Source organism: Cyprinus carpio, chromosome B6, assembly GCF_018340385.1.
Source record: "Cyprinus carpio isolate SPL01 chromosome B6, ASM1834038v1, whole genome shotgun sequence".
Taxonomy (NCBI): Eukaryota; Metazoa; Chordata; class Actinopteri; order Cypriniformes; family Cyprinidae; genus Cyprinus; species Cyprinus carpio.
Genome location: NC_056602.1, coordinates 2182011 through 2207880, shown reverse-complemented (window position 1 = coordinate 2207880; position 25870 = coordinate 2182011). Strand labels below are relative to the sequence as shown.

The following is a 25870-nucleotide window of genomic DNA, read 5'->3' as shown; positions in this document are numbered from 1 at the left end:
CTTTTTATTCATCAAAGTATCCTAAAAAAGTATCACATGCTCTGAAAAAATATTAAGCAGCAGAACTGTTTCCAACTTTGATAATGAATCATCATATTAGAATGATTTCTAAAGGATCATGTGATAATGATGCTAAAAATTCAGCTTTGCATCACAGAAATAAATGATAATTTAAAGTATAATAAATTTAAAAACAATTATTTTAAATTGTAATAATATATCACAATATTATTTTTTTTTTCTGTATTTTTGATGAAATAAATGCAGGGTTGATGAGCAGAAGAAACTTCTTTCAAAAACATTAAAAATAGTAATGTTTCCAAACTTTTGACCTGTACTGTATGTGTAAGGGATGAAGTTCATTCACTTTAATATTTAATTGTAAAATAAATACACATATGACAGTTCACTCTCGTCTATCTGCAGTGCGTCTGCTATATTTACATTAGGACATACAGAAAGGATTTATTGCAATTGTATGAGTTAATTTATTACCCGTTATGAAACAACAGTGAATGGGGCCAGAAAACGATGCCAAATGTCTGATTTGACTGTAATACTGTAAATGTTTATGTCCTATAGCAACCGTGTTTGGGAAAGGAGCATGTGATCAGTAACATTCTGGATGTCATTTGAAGTAAATCAAACAAGTGCAGAGGATTAAATGATGGGATAAGAAATACTGTGGATGCTAGTCATGGGGGGTTTTGCACCTAAAAAAAAAAGTCTTAGGGCACTCACTCAATAATATCATTACATTTTCATGATTAATGTGAACAAACTGATGTTGCTTTTGACAATTTTCACTTCAAATATGAATAATTCAAATTTGATTCTTCATGATGTGAGCCCTTTAAAATGAAACAGGCTAAAACACTCCATTCAAGATTATAGCATAAATGATTTTTAATGAAAAAGTCACAGCTGAATATAAAGATATATGAAGCAAAAACATAACAATTGCATATACTGTAAAATGTTTACTCTCTCTTCTAAAAATCTCGTTAAATTGCCGTCTCTTCCATGCATCCTTTTCATTCTTGTGTTTTTACAGCATGATATTTCCCACAGTGCAATGTGCTTCCAAACACATTTAGGAATGTGCATGTTTCAATTTCCTTAAATTGAAAAGATGTTTTGAAATGTCTTATTGCATATTGTGCTTAAAACATAGCGTGCGTACTACTGCAGAAGCCCAGCTTGGTTTTTCACATTCTTAGAAAAATACAGTATATAAAAAATGACGTAATACTCTGTGAATACTGACAAGTACATGGAAAAATAGACGATTCGCATTCCGTTCTCTCATTTCCCGATGATAACGTTCTTGTATCCTCTAACGTGGCCCAGCTTGTCGCTGTCAAAATCCACCACGAGTTTGCGCAGGCCGGACTGAGTGGGAGTGAAGTAGATTTTGACTTTGGCCTCCTGCCCGGGTTCGATGGGTGACTCCAGTCTGAGATGAAGAAATATTTACACATCAGACACCACACAGATTTGATTCTTTTCACATTCCTTGTCTGAATAGTGTTCATTCAAATAAAAAAGAACAGTATCCTTTGTGTTTAATGTGCAGTCAGTTTTAGAGACCACACACACACACACACACACACACACACACACACAAAAAAAAAAAAACGGGAATAAAGTTAAAACAGAAACAGTGTGATGATAATAGAGTGATAGTGAATTACTTCTGAGGCAAAGATTTTTTGATGCACATCTATAAATTTATGTGTTACATGGGTTTTAATTACAGTTTAACTCATTTACTCATACTCATTTAATGGGTTTTATGGATTATTGAATGGATATAAGCTAAAATAAATTTTACAAATGCTTAATTTTACAGTGCTGTTCTACATGTACATACACTGTACAACATTATTTTTTGAAAACAATTGGAGTGTTTTACAAGAAGTAAATCACATTTAATTAAATGCGTTACTTGCCGTTTGTAATTATTTGTGAAACTGATAAGTGAAATTTTTTTCTAAACCTTTTTTAGTGTACATACAATTATTATTGCAATAACTAGATAATTAGTAGTATTAACCTAATCCTAACCTCAACCTTATCCTTAATGTAGTTACTTTATATTACTGTGTTATCAATATCAGTCTGTATCAGTTGTTTAAAATTAGTTTAAAATAGTTTATATCACATAAGTATATATAATGCAAGTTATTATATATTAAAAAAATATATAATTAATATACTGTAATGTTATATAAATATAGGTATTAACTCTGGACCTAACCCTAATGACCTTAAGCCATGTAGTTAACTTATATGTGACCCTGGAGCACAAAACCAGTAATAAGGCTCAATTTTTCTAAATTGAGATGTATACATTATCTGAAAGCTGAATAAATAAGCTTTCCATTGATGTATGGTTTGTTATGATAGGACAATATTTGTTCAAGATACAAATATTTGAAAAACTGGAAACTGAGGGTGCAAAAAAATCTAAATATTGAGAAAATCACCTTTAAAGTTGTCCAAATGAATTCTTAGCAATGCATATTACTAATGATGATACAGTTTTGATATATTTCAGGTAGGAAATTTACAAAATATCTTCATGGAACATGGTCTTTACTTAATATCCTAATGATTTTTGGCATAAAAGAAAAATCTATAATTTTGACCCATACAGTGTATTGTTGTCTATTGCTACAAATATACCTGTGCTACTTATGACTGCTCTTGTGCTCCAGGGTCATATATTACTCAGTATTTCCTTGGGTTAGTACACTGTAAGCGCACATAATGTACTGCAGAATCAAGTGCAACCAGTTATAGTGCATTTTGTGAACTGTATTTGCATCTTGGTGTTTCGATATAGCATTTTTTCATGTGATATCTCAGAAAGTGCACGCAAGCATGTTTGTACTGTCTCGTTCTACAGTTGTTGAGTTCTTACTTCTCTGTGATGCTGCTGCCGCCGGTGAGGTTTGCGCCCTCGATGGTGAAGCAGCAGCCTTGTAAGGGTTCTGGCAGCGGGTTCTGTAGAGTGAGCTCCGCCGCCAGCTTACGCTTCTCTTTGGGTTCTCCCAGGATCTGGAATGACACACATACATCAGCATGCCTCTGACAGTGCGTACGTGATAGGGTTGTGATGTCCACTTGTGATCACTGTGAAAGTGGTTAATGTGGTCGTACCCTGATTTTGATCTCAGGGTCGTCCAGCACGATGTCACGCATGGCCATGACGGCTTCCTTTGTGCTGGAGTCGATCAGCAGAGCGCCCAGACGGATTAGATTGTCCTCCATTAGATTATTACAGTATTTACTGTAGTTCAGCCTCAGAGGAACCTTCCTCTCTAAAACAAACACACAATGCATTGAAGGCGCACGCTGTAGTATAAACATAACACAAAGCATCTACACAATTTATAATATCATAAATAAAATTAAATGTAAAATGAGTATTGATTATGTTCTATGTCTTATTATATTATTAAATATATTAAAAAGGTTAATTATTAATAATAATAATAATAAAAATAATTAAATGAAAAGCAATAAAATATTATTATTAATACTACTAATTAATAATAAACAATATATATATATACTATATATATATATATATATATCTAGATATATATATATATATATATATAAGTTTGGGTCTAAAATAATATTAATAAATATAATAATAAATGTAAGAAAAATGTATTAGTTATTGTTATTGCTAAAAATAATATTACTTAAAGCATGTAAACAATTTATATATGAAGACTTCAGATGCAAAAACCTCCAGTCCGTCTGAGATTTTTTCTTTTAAATTTATTACATTACATTTAAATGTATGCATTTAGCAGATGCTTTCATTCAAAGCGACTTACGGTGCATTTAGGCTATACATTTTTTTTTTTTTTTTGTTATCAGTAAAAATATAAATAAACAGTATAAATGAGCACTTAAAAAAAATCTCAGATGGACTGGAGTTTTTTTTTTTTTTTTTTTTTTTTGCATCTGAAGTCTTCATATATAAATTGTGTACATGCTTTTACTAACATTATTATTAGTAATATATTACCACTACTGGTAATAATAAATCTAATTTGCTAATTTTCCTTTTAAAATAACCTTTATTAAAAATAGGCATTGCCACTCTAGGCCATGCATTACAGTGACTTTTCTAAGACTAAAAACATACTCCATGCATATGCAAATGTATATGTGCATGCTTGGCCAATGCATTGCTGGCATGCAGTCTTGTTTTACATACTTAGGTTGAAGCAACCAAAGCACAGTACTTAAGGATGCCGAAAGAGTTTTTTCAAATATCGGTGCACAAAATGTAGTTCTGGCCGCTCACCTCCTCCAGGTGCCAGTTCCACATTCAGCAGGTCTTTAAAACCGCACTCGCGGCCGACGATGCCGTTATATGACACGGCACGTGACGCAAACACCAGACGACACTTCTTATTCTCCTCTGTGTTGTTGCTGACTATTGCAAAGACGTCAAAGTCACAGCCCTTCCTGATCCCCATCGACAGCTTGATGGTGATATGCAGCCCAGGGTTGCCTTTCTGCTGAAGCAGCTTGTTCTGGTGGTTTGCTTTCTCGAAAACCTGCCTCTCCTCCGCAGAACCTGCAAGAGGTCATCGCAAAATCAACCTCGTCTTCACGTGCATGGCTATAGGAAGGAAGTGCACTTGTTCGAGTGTTCCTACCTTCAGGATATTTGTACAGGTGTGTGATGTCTTCTCTCGCATCTCGGCCTACGCTCTTGGTGCTGATCTTCTGCCCCACTTTTTGGTCATTGACAATTTTCCTTGTGCTCCCATCGTTATATTTCAGGGTGTAAACTAAGTCTGCGTTCACCTCCGCGAACACAAACGGAGCATCGTATTTAAGGGTGAGCTCGCCCTCTTTTATCGCTCGCACAGGAACTGGCCCACAGCAGAACACGCCTGAGAGACAGAAACACACATCTCAGCTTATTTTAGCCTAAGTTAATATCTGTTCATATAAAGCAATTGTATCTTTTCACAAGACTTTAATCTAGAAGTTATCTGATTTATTTGCCTTCATTGCAGATGATTTTAGATCTTGTAAGTATTGGTTACCTGGAATTTCAATGGAGGGACAGAAACCTCTAAGGTTTTGTTCAAAAAAGATTAACCAAACTTTTGGGGTTTGACATGAGGGTGATTAAATGATGACACACTTCTAAAAATGATTTTTTTTTTTTTTTGCAGTATCTAAACATTCTTAAATCAAGATACATTAACTTGAGAAGCAAAATTACAGAATTTAACTTTTGTTTTCTGAATCTTTTTTTAATCAAATTTAAGTGAGTTTTTGGTTAGAACAAGATATCTGAAGAAAAAAAAACTGCCAATAGTGTAAGAAAGAAATTAGTTTTCCCTTTGAATGAACTATATTGACTATTTTTTTCTTGTTTTAAGCATAAACTCACTTAATTTTGATCGTTTCAGAAAATGAGACGTAATATCTTAAGTCATTCTGCTTCTCAAGTAAGTTTCAAGTCATGATTTAAAATAAAAAAAATATATATTTGTACTCGAAATTTGTACTAGAAATACTAGTAAAAAGTGATGTAAAACTGTGAATTAAAAATGTAACATTAAAATAATTTTTATGACTTGAAATAAAATAAAAGGTAACTGAAATAAAATCCAAAAAAATATATAACATTTTTGATATTTGTACTCGAAAACAAGACAAAAATACTAATAAACAGTGAACTAAAACTGTAACTAAAACAAAAACCATTAAAATAATTTTTATGACTTGAAATAAAAAAGGGTAACTGAAATAAAATCCAAAAAAAAAAAAATCTGCTAATTATTTATAATTTTAATTTAGTTTAACTTGATGCACTAAAGCAACTAAACCTAAAAATTAAATAAAAGTTAATAAAAGCTATATCGTCATGCAAAAAAACTACTAAAAATAAAACACACGAAAAAAATTCTAAAAGTTAAAATGTAATCTGTAAATATACAGTAAATAAAACATTTATAAATAAAAACATGATTTAAAATATTAATATTAATAAATATTAATATTAATGAATCTATATATATATATATATATATATAATATATATATAACTATATATATACTATATTATATAAATATAACTATTTCAGTGTAACTAATTCATATCACTGGTAAGAAAATTCATGAATTTTCTTTTTTGGGTGAACTATCCCCTTAAGCTTAGGGATGTTTGATTTGGTGTATGACGGAAAGAAAAGAGCTGTCTTCACACCTTCACTTTTCTCCTGCGGCGTCGGGTCACTCGCCTGCCAGCCATCAAAACCCGGAGGGAGATCGGGTCGCGTCATCCAGCTCTCGACCCAGCAGTGGTAGTTCCTACAGCAGAAAAGCTGTTGAATGTCCAATATAATGACATTTCCAGACTGTGAAGTGTCTAAATACGTGTTTTTTTGTTTTTTCCTGTAGTTTTATTTATATTTATTGACTGACAAATTATTACGTGTATGTATTTGTTTTTATAGAAGGGTTTTAAAACACGTTTGGATGAAAGATGTGGTTCTTCATACCATATCATATCTCTGGTGCTGCTCTCTATTTCTCCTTTCTCGTTGAGATAGCGCTCGATAACAAGGTTGCTGTTGGTATCATGGGCAGAATAGTAGTTTGTTACCACCCTGCATGGGATTCCCAGAGCGCGAGACACTGAGGACAAACACAAGAACCTGCTTCATCTGTCTGCATTTAGACACAAAACAGAACCAATAATTGTAACTAATTTTATCAATTAAATTTACAACAATTTAAAGAACAAATAACTGAAATGGAGCAAAGGTACCCAGACACTATTTGAATAATTCTTAGAGATTTTAACAAATCAAATCTCTCCCGTGAACTGCCAAAATACAAGCAGCACATTAAGTGTCCCACCAGAGACAGCAATATATTGGATCACTGTTACACAGCAATAAATGATGCATATCACTCTGTCCCACAGGCAGCTTTAGGGCTCTCTAATCACTGTTTGGTTCATCTAATACTGACCTACAGGCAGAAACTGAAGGACTGTTAAAAGATGGGCTAATGAAGCAGAGAGTGATTTACAAGCTTGTTTTGACCTCACTGATTGGAGTGTTTTTGAAGCTGCAGCTTACCGATCTGGACGAGCTCACAGAGACTGTACTTCATATATCAGTTTCTGTGAGGATATGTGCATTCCTACCAGGACATTCTTATCATTTAATAATGATAAACCATGGTTTACTGGGAAACTCAAACAGCTTTGTCACACCAAAGAGGATGCTTACAGAAGTGGGGATAAATTCTTGTATAACCAGGCCAGGAACAGACTAACAAAGGAGATCAGAGTGGCTAAAAAAACTACCCAGCTGAGAAAAGAGCTGTCAGCTAACGATCCAGTGTCAGTATGGACTGGTCTGAGGAACATCACCATGTACAAGACACAACCCCCACAGTCTGTGGAGAATCAACAACTGGTTGACGATCTGAATGTGTTTTACTGCAGATTTGAAAAGGATAGTCTTCCACCCCCATCCGCTCTGATATGCACATCACACATTCACTTACCACCCCTGCAACACCCCCCCCCCCCCCACACACACACACACACCATTCAAGCTGTGCTTGAAAATCTAGAAAAGCTTCAGGCCCAGATGGTGTGTCACCTGCCTGTTTAAAAGTCTGTGCTGACCAACTGGCCCCCATCTTCACACAGATCTTCAACAGATCATTGGAGCTTCTAACACTCCACCATCATTCAGGCCCTTAAAAAGCCCAAAATCACTGGACTTAACGCCTACAGATCTGTCGTTCTTCCGTCTGTGGTCAAGAAGACACTTGAGAGACTGGTCCTGGCCTACCTGAAGGACATCACTGGACCCTTGCTGGATCCTCTCTATTTTGCCTACAGAGCAAACAGGTCTGTGGATGATGCAGTCAACATGGGATTACATTATGTTCTGCAACATCTCGACAGACCTGGGAATTATGCAAGGATTTTATTTGTGGACTTCAGTTTGGCCTTTAATACCTTAATGCCTGACCTTCTCTCAGAGAACCTCACACAGCTCTCCGCGCCCACCTCCATCTGTCAGTGGATCGTCAGCTTCCTGACAGACAGGCAGCAGCTAGTGAGGCTGGGCAAACATCAGCATCAGCACTGGCGCCCCCCAAGGATGTGTTCTCTCCCCACTGCTTTTCTCTCTCTACACGAATGACTGCACTTCAAAGGACCCCTCTGTCAAGCTCCTGAAGTTCGCAGACAACACTACAGTCATCGGCCTCATTAAGGACGGAGATGAGTCTGCTTACAGACAGGAGGTTAAAGAGCTGGCTGTCTGGTGCAGTCTTAACAACCTGGAGCTGAACATGCTCAGAACAGTGGAGATGATAGTGGACTTCAGGAGAAACCCCCCTGCACTCCCCCCACTCACCATCATGAACAGCACTATGACTGCAGTGGAGTCATTCAGGTTCCTTGGACCATCTCTCAGGACCTGAAGTGGGACACTCACATAGACTCCATTGTGAAAAGGCCCAGCAGAGGTTGTACTTTCCTTCGCCAGCTGAGAAATTCAATCTGCCACAGGAGCTGCTGAAACAGTTCTACTCTGCCATCATTGAGTCTGTGCTGTGTTCATTCATAACTATCTGATTTGGTTCAGCTACCAAATCAGACATCAAGAGACTGCAACGGACAGTCAGGACTGCTGAAAGGATCATTGGTGCCCCTCTGCCCAGCCTCCAAGATCCTTACATCTCCAGACTGAGGAAAAGGGCTAAAAACAATCACCTTGGACCCCTCACACCCAGCCCACTCTCTCTTCGAACTGTTGGCTTCTGGTCGGCGCTACAGAGCACTGACCACCAGAACAGCCAGGCACATTTTTTTTTTTCCCGCAGCCCTTATTCAACCTGAACAGTTAATCTTCATATTTATACAATGTCCATCACAACTAACATAGTTACCTGACATATTTATATTAAACTGCACACTTTGTAAATAACATATCTGCACACTAATAACATACCTGTACATTTATCTAAACAATTAAATTTTTTCCTATTTCTGTATATATATAATACATTATTTAATGTTTTGTTTTTCTTTTTTTATATTAGTGTAATATTACATCCCTGCTGTGTTATTCCTATGTATGTCTGCACTATGTTGTACTTTCTTCTACACTGGAAGCTCCTGTCGTCTATTTATATATAAAAGCTCTTCTGATTCTGATTCTGAAATGCAGCCTTGCTAAACAGAAGAGACTTCTTAAAAAAAAAATTCACTTCTACGATGAAATATTTTAGAGCTTGACATAGATAGAAAAAAATCATACTCATTACAGAAATTCTCATGACCTTTAATGGTTTTAGCTTCTTTTAAAGCATGTTTTGTGTTTTTATAATACCTGTACATCCGACGGCTGCGAAGACCCAGCACTGGCCATAGCGCACCGGCAGACAGGAAGTGCTGTTCCACGTCCTCAGGATCTGAACACTTCCTCTCCAGGACATGGGGCTCACGCCGCCATCAAACGTGTCCTTCCAGCAGCCCTCCAGCACGCCGTAGTCCCGGTCATTGCTGTTGATCTGCGGAGGGAATGAGAAAACATCATCCTAATGTCTGCTAACTAACAAACATTTACTATCCTCAGTGCTGAAAACACCTGTGCTGCTTCATGTTTTTGTGGAAACTGGGATACATTTTATTTTTCATGTTTCAAATGAGCAGCATCTTTTGTGACATTATAAATGTCTTTACTGTCACTTTGGATCAAGTTAATGCATCCTTGTTAATTAATTAAGCAATGTTACTTATTTCTTTCAGAATTAGAGTACAGACCATAGCACTCAGCACTCTTGTGACATAAATGACGTTTCTGCGTCCAGAACAGTCCTTCCCAGGGTTCCTTCTGTGTTTAGGATTCATGTCCAGGATTCTAAAGCAAGTGTCCAGTATGCCCTCCTCGAACTACAAACATGACAGAGATACAGTCGACATGCAAATAATGCACATTACAATCACATCTGCACACACGTAATGCATATTTACAATCTGTAAAACCATTTTCAAAAGGTATTTTTCCTCAAAATGCCTTTAGCAATGGAAAATCTGAGATCCAGCAAGCAATTAGATTAAATGGAGAACACATGATAACTTTCTGAAACTCCTGGCATCTAGGATGTTTTGCATCAGTAATCTCACATGTTTCTTCACTAAAGTTTCAGGAGAGATCTCAACAATGTCTCAAACTGTGCTGTAAAGTCTGCAATCAAAAACCAGAGATCACAACATGAACTCATATTTACAATGCAAAAAATCTTAATGATACCAAAACAGACTTTTCTTCAAGATTTTTGATGTTGTGGGTGATTTGATTCAGTGTGGTCATTGTTAACTAAAACTAAAACATCAAAACATAAAAAAAAACATTTATGTTAATTGAAATGAAATAAATATCAACAGAAACCAAATAAAATATAGAAAATAAATATGTATATAATTTTTAAATTATATTTAAAATATAATATTTTAATATTTTAAAATATAATATAATGTATATTAAAAAATATTTTTTCTTATATGTTATTTAAATTTCATTTAAAGTTCAATTATAAAAAAAAAAATTCATGTTTTATTTTGTATATGTTTTATTAAACATATTTTATTCCAGTTAGTTGCCAAGGCAATTTTTTTTTCATTTTTATTTCATATAATAAAACATATAAATAAATTCAGACATATTAATAAATAAATTCAGACATATTAAAAAAAAATGCAAAACAGAATTTTTAAGACAAAAATTACTTAAATTAAAATTAATGCAATAAAAAACTTGCAAAAAATCAAAAATTCAAAAACAGAATTAATATAAAATCTAAACAAAAACTAATAAAAATAAAAATAATGAAAATATAAATACTATGATAGCAAGGTGATGATACTAAAATAACACTGATTTGGATTTTTTTTCGATGTTTGGGATTGTGAGATGTGAAATGTTCCTCACCAGCTTATTTACCTTCATTCGTGTCTCTGCTGTCTTACTCGTTTATGTTTTTAAGGAGGTGAGCTCAGTGTATCGAGCACAGCTAGATCATGAACATGTGTAATTGTGTTTGTTGGTACCTGGCCAAAATACCAGGCCAAAGGGACTGGGTATTCGGCATCGCCCCTGAAAATGATCCCATCCTGGGCCAGAACGTACTCGGCCAGTTTCTCCTCGCTGTCCATGTAGACCACATCTCCTGTAAATCAGATCATGGGTTGAGTACGCAGAGATCTTACTCATCTGTCTTTGTCATCAGTTCATATAAAGAACAGGATATCCGTGTCTAGAACCCTTAAGGCGTGTGCGAGAGGAACACCCAAACGCATCTGTTCTCACTCACTTGGGCACCAGGGATTGAAGAGGAGTATGAAGTCGAACTGGATGCGCTCATCTAGAGTCAGGACGTACCGGCCGATGGGAGCGTCTGGAGCGGTGCAGACAGAAAGACATACGGTGTCTCCGGGCGGACTGCTCACAGCCGCACTCCAGCATGTGTCGTTGATCTCATTACTGAGACCAAACACGGCCCTGGTGCCATACTGCTCCTCCGGCTGAGGGCCTGTCAAACCATCAGAACTAAATCAGCAAAAACAATCAAAACCAAACTGAGCTTCATTACTGAGCACTGAGCAATCCATGCTCTTTCCGGATGTAAGTTTATGGAAGATGTGTGTGTGTATGTTTGCATAGTTTTAAATGCAATTTTATGGAAATTACCCAAAATATGATTAAATGTTGTGTATGGGTCACTTAGAAAGTGATCAGGAAAGTTATACATATTTTTAATTTTCCCAAATTTTCCAATTTTTAAATAACTGTTTAGAAGAGTAAAGCTGTGTATAAGATTTATATTGGAAATGAATGCTGTTCTTTTGAACTTTATATTTATCATAGCATCCAGAAAAAAAAAAAACACACTGATAATAAGCAGCAAATCAGTATATTAGAATGATTTTTGAAGAATCATTTGACACTAGAGACTGGAGTAATGATGCTGAAAATTTTGCTTTGCATCACGGGAATATATTACACTTTACTATATGTTTACATAGAAAACCCTTATTTTAAATTGTAAAAATGTATTTTTGATCAAATAAATGAAGCCTTGGTAAAAGCTCTCATTTTTATTCACAAAAGAACATCAGTAAGAACAACTACATTTGCTTTAAAGTAAATGTTTTTCATACATGTTAATTTAGTCAGCATTACATGTAATATATAAGGAATAATTGACGACTGGCCGTTCAATTATTAGGAAAATAATGCACTTGTTTATACACCTCGGGTGTGCATTATTTTTCTAATAATTCAATAGCCCGGAGTAAATTATTCCGCTTATACTACGGTTACCACACCTCAAGACATCGATCAGATGATATATTTAAAGGGATTTTTTGTACTTAAATCGCTATTGTGAGTAGGATTATTTCTTCTGGATCTCTTCCAACGCCTCTTTTGCTGGTTCCAAAATGTCATTTTAAAGCTGGTAATGGAGGCTTGAGCCATTGAACACTCAACAGTGTTCTGCGGCAGCGTGTCTAAACAGCGCTGTTAGTACCTTGCTAGTGAGAAATGTCATGTGGAAAATTGTCTATCTTGTTGTTGTTTTTGTTAGTCCTGTAATTTCCGTTATTACAGTTAAATATGCGAAGTGATATGGAACTGTAATGCGGTCAAGAGTGCTGCCTGGAACTACGTTCGCTGTGCGTTTCCCAGAAAATAATTGCACACCTTAGAAAGTTCATCAGCTAATCAGATTCAAGCATTCAATGGCCCTGTAGTATAATCATGGATATTGCAACCCCAGAATGCATTGACTACAAGCTCAGTAGAAAAACATAAATAATTCAGCCATTTTATGCTGAATCTTTAGAAAAACAGCCACTATAATGTTGCTGTTTTAAAAAAAAAATTGCTTTGTTGCAGGACAGATCTTCTGCTTTGAGTATGAAGGGTTCTGTAGGGATGCATTGTTTCGTCTGAGCTTATGTAATTTGGCCCCTCAGGGTGTCACAAAGTTCACATTGTTCTGGACTTAAAGACCTTCACAGATACGATCAGCAGTTTGAACGAGAATATTTCTCCATATTCACACTAAAATCCCCTCTCCTTTAAGCCTAAACGACGGTCAGGAATGTGTCTCCAGCTGTGTCTCTGGAAATGTGAGCTCTCACTGACCCCGGGTTTAAAGGCCACCGGACAAATACACATGCTGCGATTCCATGTGCTCAGACTTGGACATTTTCCAGAAAAGCACTCCTTTGAACTCGCTCCAGAGCACTCGAGTGTGACTATCCCGTCAGTACTATAAAAAATCAACAAAACTTCTGAATCATGGGTGAGTTTTAGTTTGTCTTGGTCTAAGAAAATAAAAGTTAATGTTCTTTTTGATGGGTTAGTTTTATTTTGGTATAAGTGAATATTGTTTATTGAGTTTTATGGTTGGTTTTCATGACCATTACAATTTTTTCTATTATAAAATACAAAAAAGCACAGTCCACCCAAAAAAAAGAAATAAAATTCAGTCATAATTTACTCACCCTTGTGTCATTCCAAATCTTTCTTCTGCCATATTCTGCTTTATTTTTTTATAGAACAATGGGTGTCACTGTCTTCCGTTTCCTTTGAGAACCAAAATTAATATATATGTATATATATATATATATATGTGTGTGTGTGTGTGTGTGTGTGTGTGTGTGTACATTGGGTGTGGGTCTGTACATATATATATGTATGTGTGTGTGTGTGTGTGTGTGTGTGTGTGTGTGTGTGTGTGTGTGTGTGTGTGTGTGTATATATCTTCTTTTGTGTTCAGCAGAGAACAAAAACTGTTTTCAGTTTTGAAACAACATGAAGTGAGTAAATGATGACAGTTTTTCAATTTTTTGATGATCCACTTAAACATCAGTTATCTTTTGACTGATGAAGTTTTTATGTGCATTTTAATATGTTATGCTCCTCTTAAAGTTTGCATCTAATTTTTTTTTTTTTTTTTTTATGTAACATCCCAAAATGTGGATGGAAAAAGTGCATCAGTTTCTATTTCAGTGAGATAAATTGCTTGTCACTGACGTTCATGGTTTGGAGGTCTGCATGCTTCTGACTGTCTGCAAAACATGTTTGTGCTTATTATTAAACTTAAACTTAGTATTTCCTAAATATCTTATTCTAGTAGTCTATTATTCTCTTTCTAAAGAAGTTGTGTGGTTCTTGGCTCATGCCACTAAGAAAGACAAAAGGCACTTTTTAAACATTCACCAAAACCAATAGTTTTGTACTTGACTCTTTGATAACTTCTAAGGAGTTGTGTGATATCTCATCACAGATTCCGTTAAACACGCCAGATCGTCTTGTTTTCTTGACATAAGAGTTATCTGAGTCTGAGCAGAGTCTTTCCTGTCTGAACGCCAGCGTTTACACACTGCTGCCTCCCTTTGTGTTCACTAATGTCTTCATGTTATCTCTTGCTCCAGCTCCAAAACATGACAGAATCTGTAATACAGAAAGTCCAACAAGAGCCCTGACATTCCCTCTGTAGTGTTAACCTTCATCCTCAACTGCTCGTGTTGACTATTATGTTTCATTTCTTTATATTACTTATAAAGAATGAACTTGATCCCCTTTTGAAATGCAGGAACTATAGATAGCTTCTGGAATTGTTTGCATAATATTGTAAGGGGAATTCCTGCCATTTGAGTGTTCCAAAACAGAACTGATCATTCTGATTATTAACAAACAGTTTTATATTGCTGTCACAGCTATTTTTAAAATCAAGGTGTTTTTAGACTTCTTCTGAACGAATGAATATGCTGTAAGAATGTTTTGATAACATTCCTGTTTAGTAATGAATGCATTATTTCTGAATGTTGCCATAACATTCAAAATATCCAGTTTTTAAAATGTAAAAAACGTTTTTCCTTGGTTGTGTGAACGTTTAGGGAACATTCTATTTTTGCACACATTATGGGACTGTTCCATTTGAATGTTCTCTGAACAATCTGAAACAAGTTGTAACATAAAAAAAAAAAACATTAACAGGTGAACGTCCAACTAAAACATTCCAGGATAGAACATTCCATCATAACTTTGAATGAATGTTCTATAAATGTTACTGAAAGAATATTTGTTCATAATTTTGAAAGAAACATTTTAAAAAAAATGTTCCCTGTTAGCTGGGGTATTAAAATAATAGGTTATAATCTCTGGGCATACCTGTCTCTGCAGTGATGTGCAGCTGGCTGTATCCGGGCTGGTAAGAGCCGGAGTTCAGGTACAGGTTGATGGTGAAGGCCTGTCCTCTCCGTACGATCAGCCGGTCAGTGCCGTTCAGCTCTGTGTGGTGATCCGTGTTATTGAACTGACACGCCAGATCCCAGGTGCCGATGTCCAGAGCTGAGTGAGAACAGGATAAATGATCTTTACTGCTCTGTCTGCATAAACATCACTGAAGCATTAACAAAAACCATGACTTTTGATCTGACTGGTCAAACTGCTGTTTGTATCATTGCACTTGTGTTACAAACTGTGTGTGTGGTGAGGATTTTAAAGTAATTATTTCTGTAGGTTACTTTGGTGTTACAGTAGGTGGCGACAAGTGACTGTCTTAATAAGTCTCTCATTGAATTATTTATTTAACAAGTTCATTCATAAACACTGATTCATTCAGGAATTAAACAAATGACTTTATGAATGAGTACATGTTTACATGTTACAATGTTACAATGTTTGTTGTTGTTGTTGTTAACAACTGTTTATTGAATTTTCTTCTGGAAATAGTAATATAATACAAATAGCAACTGTGCAAATTTAGAACGCACCTCAACCCAATGTTTAGGCTTTGTAACTATATAGTGACACACATCACCATCTAATCAATGAATTAAAGTAAGACTCGTCCTACATACATATACATGTACATATATATATATATATATATATATATATATATATATATATATATACTGTATATATGTCACTGCAATTATGCACTGCACTTGGTTCTTCTAAAAGGTTCTTCTAAAATTTAGACAAAGTGTGACCTCCTGTTGACCATCATTTATGAGCATGCCTTTCATAGCATAAGAGCATTCCCCATATGCTCTGTTTACTTTCAGGATATTTCCTTGAGGTGAGGTTTGAGTGCATTCACTCTTAATGCTTTAAGTGGACATCGCCCTGGAAGAAAGGAATTTCACTTGTATTCCCTGCTGTGTTTTAAATAAAGTGTTTGGTTACGATGGGTTTATAAGTACACAATAATAGTTGAGGTTTGACAACAAAAAGCCATGATTCAGTAAATCTGGAAAGCTAAGAAACCTGCAGTCTTAAAGCAATTTTAAGTTAACAATATACCGATCAAGGAACCCACTATTGTATTACAATGACATAAAGTGTGTTTCAGGTCTGTTGATATTGAGATGCTTGAATGTTTCTAGGAGAGTCTGGAAAGGAGATACAATGTAAAGAATGCATTGCACATGTGAAGCATGTGGTTTATGTTTAACAGATGCCATCTTCAAGGACACTTCATTGAGACATGTCTGTCACTGATTGACCGCCGACACTCAGTAATTCAGTTCTAAATCATCTCAACATATAAAGTTTCTCTTATTTAATCCTTCCCATATGCTTTTTAAGTTGTTTTAAATGGTATTGTACTTTATTATTAATAAAATAAATACATATTTATGAAATTAATAACACTATAAAAAATGAAAATGAAATAATATTTTATTATTATGTGAGACTTACATAAAAAATTCAGAGTGTCTCATTGTCGGTCCTTCTCTAGATTTCAATAATCTCTTGATTATACCCTAAAAATGTGGGTCTTGTTTAAATAAAACTAACACTTTAGGAAAATTAGCAAAAGATTATAGGCTGTCATTAAATAGTGTTTCATTTACGTCCTGAAATGTTGTAATGAGATGGAATATCTTAGCAAAAATTCTGAAATGACATCATTTTATACAATATTGTGATGGTCTTTGTCAAACATCTGGACTATGTGATATTAATGGAAAGTTTGGGGATTCTTAGTCAATCCATTTATCTTGAATAGAGAGAAAGGTAGAGAGATGGATGGACTTTCAAATTACTAGAGACTCATGGGAATGCAGATTGAGTTTCTCTCTGTAGTGTGTCGTAAACTAACAACCCTGTGGTCAGAAAATTAGTTTCAGACCGAACGAGGATAGATAGATAGATAGTGAGTGAGTGTGTGTGTGTGTGTGTGTGTGTGTGTGTGTGTGTGTGTGTGTGTGTGTGTGTGTGTGTGTGTGTGTGTGTGTGTGTGTGTTTAATGAGGAATGTGCCCAGTGGGGTGTTCTCTGTTTTCTATCAGTAAACCCGGTGTCGTAATCTTTACCAGCTTTAGTCCTGGTCTAAAGAGAAGTCTGTGTCTCATTGCTGGCTTACACACCTCTGTTTAGCTTTCAGACTGACTGATGCTGTTGATATGAATGCATATGTAGAGCAGACGCTCTGTCAGGATAAACCTGCACAGGTATTCTCCAGCCACAAACAATCTGCTCACACATTTCAACGAGCAAAGCATGAATAAAACAATATCAAACCAGTGAGAGCAGCTTTTATAAGGAGGTGAGTGAAATAGTGAGTCTTTGATTCTCCTCCCCTCACGAAATTCCTTGCTGTAATTTTCCCTTTATGGTACGGTCACTATTTTTGGTGTACTATTTTTAATCATTATGACCCTTGGTAAATATTTGCATGGTAAACAGCTGTCTGTAGCTCTATAGACATAATTTTTGCATGCCATATAAACTCATTCACTGAGACTCTTCAAAAGAACGTTCACATGCAGCCATGGAAAGTACAGTACATAGTGAGTTTATGACACACTACATAAACCTGACACACACCCAGCACTCATTACATGCCATATAATAACACCATACTGTATAACTGACCACAGTGTACTATTCATTTAAGCCAATCCAACAGAGATGCTTCAGTGAATGTAACAGTGTCTCAGGTGGAGATGAAGAACTGCAGTAAATAAAACTGCTGAATTTAATATTTGTGCTCAATAAAGGCTGTAAATAATTACAGTAGTTGATGTTAAGAAATTAAAAGCAAGTGCATTTCATCGTAGATGATGCGTTTGACCCATCATGGACAAAACCAATGCACACACAATAAATGAATGAATAAAGTTTAGCATAATAAATGCATTTAAATCTATCAATAATCTAGGTGTAAAGTGTTGAAAAACAGGTAACCTAAAATATTCTTAATGTAGTAAAATCAAATGGCCACCTGGCTTTATTCAAATGTATTATTTAATATGACGGATTTATTATGCATTACCTTATGTTACACATTCACAAGTTTTTAAAAAGTCAGAACAAATAGAGAGAGAGAGAGAGAGAGAGAGAGAGAGAGAGAGAGAGAGCAACTACAACACCATCAAACTTTTTGTAGCGTGATGCAAAACAGACAATATGATAGATACAAGTGGATAAATAGTAAACAATCATAACTCTAGCATCTTCAGGTTGAAAACAATTGCAAATACAGTGTGAAATGCACATACCCATGTTGATGCTGTGCTTTAGTGTTGCGGAGATCCAGTGACAGCCAAAGTGTGCGCGATCTCTCACATTCACGCGCTCCTTTATTGTCTGGAGCGGTGCGTCGGAGCGTTGCGTCAGAGCGTCACGCCCACGAGCGCGTACAGACCTCAGGGACACACAGTACATATTACTCACTCCTTCTTTGCATTTGCTTGATAGTGTAATATTGACTTATTACACTGAATAAGACCTCGCGTTTTAATAATGTTATTTTGTATATATAATCACAAAATTTTATGCTATTTGAGTGGATTTGTTTTGTCATGTCTCTGGGTGCTGCTAAAAGAAAAAAAAAATTATCTTTTAGGTGTGTCTTCAGTTTTTCCTGTCTGTAATTGGAATGTTTTCTTGAGAATGTTATTAATTGGTAATAATTTTATAGGCCTTTTATATCATTTGTCCTCACTTTCCATCCTGTTATTTGTTGCTGTTAGATAGTTAAAAAATCCCTTTAACTAACAAAAGCCAGTCCTGTAATGACATCATTCTGTAGAAAGTTGACATCATTCTGGTAAGTCGAACACCACCACAAACATCAGTAAATATTAAGAACTATGAAATCTTGAGATGAATCCAATGTCTAGACAGACAGACAGACAGGAAAATACGAAACACGTCAGTCCTAAAGCATTTCTATTGTGGTTTTTACAGGATGTTTCGCAATGGAGTTATTCGGTTTTGCAATGTATAGCCCAACTTTACTAGCATCCCTTTTCCAAAAATGACCTTAATTGTTATCTACACTCTAAAAATTGGTGCTAAATAGCTCTAAAGGTGGTTCATTGGCTCATACGCACAGGGAATGGAGTTATTTTTATGTGCTATAAAGCACCTTTGTCAAATGCTGCTATGTAGAACCATAAGAGGAAGCTCATTCTCCTCCTTAGATTTTTGATTTGTTATTCCACTCTCATATCTCATATGTCAAAAAGTCTTGTGTGGGGGCCCTGGAATATTTCCTTATGGGGGGCCTTGGAGGCAAAAAGGTTGAGAACCACATTATCTTCAGGAAATACACTGTATTTTAAAGTCTTTTTTTTTTAAATCCTTTCCTTAACTAAACTAAGAGACTAAGAAAGAGTAACAGAACATTTAAAGAAATATACAGGGGCTTAATGTTTTTTTTTTTTTTTTTTTTTTGTATGGCAGTGGTGCTACAGCACCTGAAGAAGCGCTGAAGAGCCAAGTTTTTTTTGTGTGTGTGTGTGTGTTTAAAAAACATTTCCACATTCATTCAAAGTTTTACAGAAATAAGTTTGATTCTTTTTATAAATCAGTGCATTGAAAATAAATTCCACTGAGAATTAAATAATTTCTTGCAGACCAGAGACTTTATGACAACTCTTCAGTTGTTTATTTTATCAAAGCAATTTTATTAAAAGATTACACCACTGTTTGTGTTTCATCACCTGTGCAATAAGGCTAAGCAGAAACAGAAATAAAAAACAAACAAAAGTTTTTGAACGTTTTTAACATTTAAAAGTTAGTCCACAGACTCACACTGAAATAAATAAATAAAATAAACTTTATTTTAGAGTTTCACAGGATCGATAGGTATAAAAGGTAAAAAGGTGAAAAGGATGGGCCTGATAACATAAAAGCATGATGTTATTACGGTATGATATTAAAATATGGGATGGTATTTAATTTGGTTTTATTTTGATTGTTGTTCGTTGATTGTGTATGTAAAGAACAAAGAGAGTAAATGAAAAAATAAATATGCAGAATATTATATATATAAAAATGAAAAATAGCTATAAAATAGCTTAAATGTCTCAGAAATGGTAATGCACAATGTAGAAATTCCATAAGCACTATCAAAACAGATAAATCTGTATGCCGTACTGTAGTGCACGAGTGGTCCCTGGTTTGACCTGGTGGGTTAGTGGGTTTCATGCTGCATTCGTGGTTGTGGGCACACGCTTTTTTTTCACACCAATGACAGGCGCCTCAGATTGGGCGTGGTCACAGTCTCCACCAATCACAGACGAGCAGCTGTGACCAGAACTGCTAAAGCAACTAACACTTTCTCCTGAGGACACGGAACTCTCCACTGAAACACAGCACATTAAAACATCCTATTAGTAACATATATTGCATATACTGTATATATATATATATATATACCTCAATATATGCACCTGGGTGTTGAACTGCAGTGCATGTGGATAGGCTAAATAACAAGATGGTTTTAAAAAAGCAAATTATCAGAAAACTATTTATTAGATATAGAAAAAACATGACCTGATGAAGCATTCAAAATAAGACCAGAAATATGTATTAAGAAATAAGGTACATTTTAAATGGCACTTTAATTGATCACAAATTTCCAATTAGTCATTGCATGTGTTATTTTGTGTAGACAACGTCCAAAATAGGATGTCATTGTGAAAAAGGACATACCCAGTGTACTCTGGTTTCCGCTCTCCTGGTCTAAATCATCTTCCTCCTCGATCCCTGAGGTCCCGTGGATGTACCGGACCACATCTCCTCCACTCAGATGACCCACAGGGGATGTGGATCCCCACCCAGAGGAGGAGGACGAATGGCTTCCAGAGGATGACGTACAGCTGGCCGAGCCGACAGAATTCAACCGGAGGACAGGAATCCCACCTACGATATCATATAGAGTTAAATAAGATCAATATCTCAGGCTACACAACGTTTAACCATGACAGGTGCTTCACCTCGTCCTGTGGGAGAGCAGTTGATGGCTCGGTCATTGATGGCCATCTCACTGGGCTGGATATCCATGAAGGGTTTATGACCGATTCCCATGAACACCCTCTCCTGGATACGGATCTCTGCGTGGAGATCAGAGAACAAACAAGCTGGGGCTATTAATAATATATGTGACCCTGGACCACAAAAACAGTGATAAGGGTACATTTTTTGAAAAGCTGAATAAATAAGCTAGTTAGGATAGGACAACATTGGCTGAGATACAACTATTTGAAAATCTGGAATCTGAGGGTGCAAAAAAATCTAAATACTGAGAAAATCGCCTTTAAAGTTGTCCAAATGAAGTTCTTAGCAATCTGTTATTACTAATCAAAAATTAAGTTTTGATATATTTACTGTAGGAAATTTACAAAATATCTTCATGGAACATGATCTTTACATAATATCCTAATGATTTTTTCCATAAAAGAAAAAAATTTTGACCCATACAATGTATTGTTGGCTATTGCTACAAATATACCTATGCTACTTATGACTAATTTTTGGTCAATGGAGACTTCAAAAATTATTCTTCAAAATATTCACTATTAACTAAGCGTTTTCCCCTAAAATACACTCCAAATTACTGCTTATTGATACCAAAGTAGTTGTTGTAGTTGTTAAAAATAATATAATACTAATAAAAATAGTTGTTGTCAAGTACAGTAGTTGTAGGTATAGGGTAGAGTTAAGGGATCTAAATTATGGTCATGCAGAATAAGGCATTAATATGTGCTTTATAAGTACTGATATGCTATTAAAATGCATGCAACATAGTGTTTCCATATTCTAAAGTGTTACAACTTGAGGGTGAGTACAGATTGACAGATTTTCATTTTGGGTGAACTATCCCTTTAAGTAATACAATAACCTGAATCGAAATAAAACCTAGAGCAAGAAACTAGATTAGCTCTAAATGCTCCTGAATTTAATTCCCACCATAATCATAATTCGTGTTTATCAAGACAAAAGCGAACTGAATACCTCGGTTGAGGACGGCTTGTTCCCACAGGATCCTCTCCAGGTCTCTGGTCCAGTTCTCCTTCACTTCTCGACTTGGTGCTTGAACGACATACGTGTCCTGAGACTTCCTCCTTCGAAACCAGATCTCAAAACACAGCCCGCTGTCACCGGAATTATGGGTCATACCGATGTCTGAAGTCTGCGAGAGCACAGAAAGCAAAAGTGAAACAGAAAGTCATCTCTATTTTGAGCTGTCCACTGATTCGTCATCATGTAGTGGTTTACCTTGAAGGATTGTTTGTAGATGTATGTATCATTCCCGACGTCTGTTCTGCGCGTCTTGCTGAAGAGTATGAGATCTTGGAAGAGAAAGATGTGACGGTAGCATTTCTTCTTCCTGAAGGTCAACAGGAACTCGTCCTGACGGATCAGCTGGCCCTGTTCCTTCAGATTCACCTGCACACACATGAACAAAATAACATGAATGCATTTGGCAGATGCTTTTATATTAATCAACTGCTTTTGCATTCAAATTCTTTTTCCAGTGTCTTTTAACAACAATCAAAACGTCATAAAGTTAGTAAAGAGAGACTTGCATTCACCTTCAAAACCTTTTATATCTACTGTATACTACTGGTCAAAAGTTTCGAATAATTACTTTTTTTTTTTTTTACGTTTTTTAAGGAAAAGGCTGCATTTATTTGATCAAAACTATAATGAAAACAGTAATACTGTGAAATATTATAAAAGTTTAAAATAACTATTTTCTATGTGAATAAATATTAACATGTAATTTATTCCTTTGATCAAAGCTGTATTTTCAGCATCATTACTCAGAAATCATTCTAATATGCTGATTTGCTGCTCAAGAAACATTTCAGATTATTATCAATGTTGAAAACAGTTGTGCTGTCGAATATTTTTGTGGAATTGGTGACACACTACAATTCATAAGTTTGGGGTATAAGTTAGAAAAAAAATTCTTTATTAATTACTGAATCATTAAATTGATCAAAAGTGACAGTAAAGACATTTATAATGAAGATTTTTATTTCAAACAAATGCTTTTCTTTTGAACTTTCTATTTATCAAAAAATGAAAAAATAAAACATGTCTCAATTTCTACAAAAATATTGTGCAACACAACTGTTTTCAACATTGATAATAATCAGAAATGTTTCTTGAGCAGCAAATCAGCATATTTGAATGATTTCTGGAGATCATGTGACACTGAAGACTGGAGTAAAATTCAGCTTTGATCATAGCAATAAACAAACAGTTATTTTAAACTGTAATGATATTTTAAAACAATATTGCTTTCACTATTTTTTTTTGTTGTTGTTGTTGTTGTTCAAATAAATGCAGCCTTGTTGAGCAGAAGAGACTTCATTCAAGAACGTAAAAAAAAACTGAACTATTCCAGACTTTTGACTGGTAGAGTATAACATTTTCTTAATATGCACAGTTCTTTAAACACATCCATCATCAGCTCTCATGTTGGGTTTTCAGGCGGAGATTGATGTGCAGACAGACAGTGGGACGCGGAGGGAAGCTGAGACACAAATCATTTTCACCGAGAGGAGGAGGACAGAACCAAGAGTGATCTGAAGAACCACAGTGAATGTGTCACAGATGATCAAGAGCAAGGTTTCAGAGTTACCATTACATAAGAGTACAGTAACTCGACTGTCTCAGCACACAGGTGGAGGGATGTGTGAACGAGTTAGTTCACTGTTCTTTTTAAAAGCTTGCTGTCTGAAAATAAATGCATGAAATATGATGGTATTTATCTTTTTTTTAATTACAGATGGTGTGTGAAGTGGGCAAAGCTCACCTACATCTCACCGCCTGACCATCCTGTTCTATAAAAAAATATCTTTATTTCAGTCACCATTTAGTTTGCAGATAACTATGTTTTGCCTTATTATGCAAAACAACACATATGATAGATTTATAAGCAAGCAGGTAAGCAGTACTGTTATGAACCCCTCTTTAGAACTGGTAGAGAAAAAGGTTGCATAACATAAAGAAGGACACGTGAGACCTAAATGAAAATGCTAGAACATTTATTTAAATAAACAAAACTAGGAAAACACGTATCATAACGGAATAAAAACAAAAAATACTTCTACAATAATTACCAAAACTATGATAGACATAAACGAACAACGAGACACTTCAAAATATAAAGGCAACGAAAATCAACCAAAAGTGTGAGTTATGACCCACCCCACCCCCATCATGCTCTGCTTTAGCGTCCTTAATAGCGTCGTTCACCAATGCAAAACAAGTACAAACTTAAGTAAACACAACATTGTCTGAAGAAATAATGGTGATTCTCTTTAGTGGATTTTACTGTTGCTATGCAGTTGCTAGGATGTTTTTGTTTTACTGGCCAAAATAATTAACCCTTAAATCTGTGCTACTTTCTGTTTTCTAGATATGTATCTCATGATCATTCACCAGGTGAAAATCATGCTCCTCTTTGCAGCACTTTACATTCTGAAGTTAAATGCATCATCTCAAATCACTGACCCCTCAGTATGTGCAATAATGACGCTTGCCATGACACGCTTTTCTAAATAAACAGGGTTGAAGAAGAAATTTGCCTAGTTCTGTAAACTAAAATGGAATTGGGGTTTTCTGAGATGTTGCAATCTCATCTCTCTATCACTCCAGTGTCATTTTAATATTATGAATATTCTGTTATAGTATTTATTAATATTTGATTTAAATTTTAGCTTGTTTTAATAATCCTTTTTAACTATTATTTTTAATTATCTCTATTTAATAAAGCTCAGTTTATTTTATTAATAAATTAGTTAATTAATTAATATTTTAAAATTAGTAATTTAGTACTTCAACATATTTATTTTAGTTGGTTGCCAAGGCAACATTTCTAGTATTTGAGTTTAATTATTGTTTTATCCAATATTTATATTTTAATTTATTTCGGCTTAAATTTAACTACAGACAATTATGTAGTTCATAGATTATATTACTAGAATTACCAAAAACAATAGTTTGGATATACTAAAAATAGTCATTTAGATTATTTAACTAGAGTTATTAAACTCATTTAAAGGAAAAGCATCAGAAGTATTACACTCAAGAAAACTATAAACTGATTCTTCAGGAATGTAAAGAATAATAGTCTCATGTATAAATAATCCAAAGAGAATATTTTATGTAAGATCTTGTTTGTTTCTTAAATGCATGAGTCAGATTAAAAAACAAATTGTTAAATGTTTTTTTTTTTTTAATTAGTTTAGTATTTTAAAATTAGCAATTTTAGAACTTTTAATTTTTTACTGCTTAGTTGCCAAAGAAATGTTTAAGAACTAATATTTATATTTTCCTTTATTTCAGCTTTATTTTTAAGCACCCAAAATGTTAATAGTTTCGTTTAGCGCTGACACTCACATCACAGTCCTGAATGTCGTCCATGGTGAGCAGGTCGTTGCCGTGGCGGAGCTGGAACTGGATGATGTTCAGCGCGGTCTGTATCTCGAGCCGCTCGTGTCCTGCATGCGC

General features: G+C 35.1%; 2 protein-coding genes across 5 annotated transcripts in view; both read right to left on the bottom strand.

Moving 5' to 3' along the window:
• LOC109056731 (E3 ubiquitin-protein ligase TRIM39-like) overlaps positions 1-25870 on the bottom strand; it is an 820810-nt gene that overhangs the window by 229712 nt on the left and 565228 nt on the right. The window lies entirely within an intron of this gene.
• LOC109090212 (protein-glutamine gamma-glutamyltransferase 2-like) lies at positions 882-18749 on the bottom strand. Its single transcript, XM_042725286.1, has 13 exons — positions 18613-18749; positions 15270-15449; positions 11398-11616; positions 11135-11253; positions 9848-9976; positions 9414-9594; positions 6552-6687; positions 6257-6360; positions 4689-4928; positions 4331-4606; positions 3166-3326; positions 2927-3063; positions 882-1456 (listed from the first exon to the last, which is right to left on the bottom strand). Exons 1-13 carry the CDS (start codon positions 18614-18616, stop codon positions 1306-1308), a joined length of 2037 nt encoding a protein of 678 aa, XP_042581220.1. The 5' UTR covers positions 18617-18749; the 3' UTR covers positions 882-1305.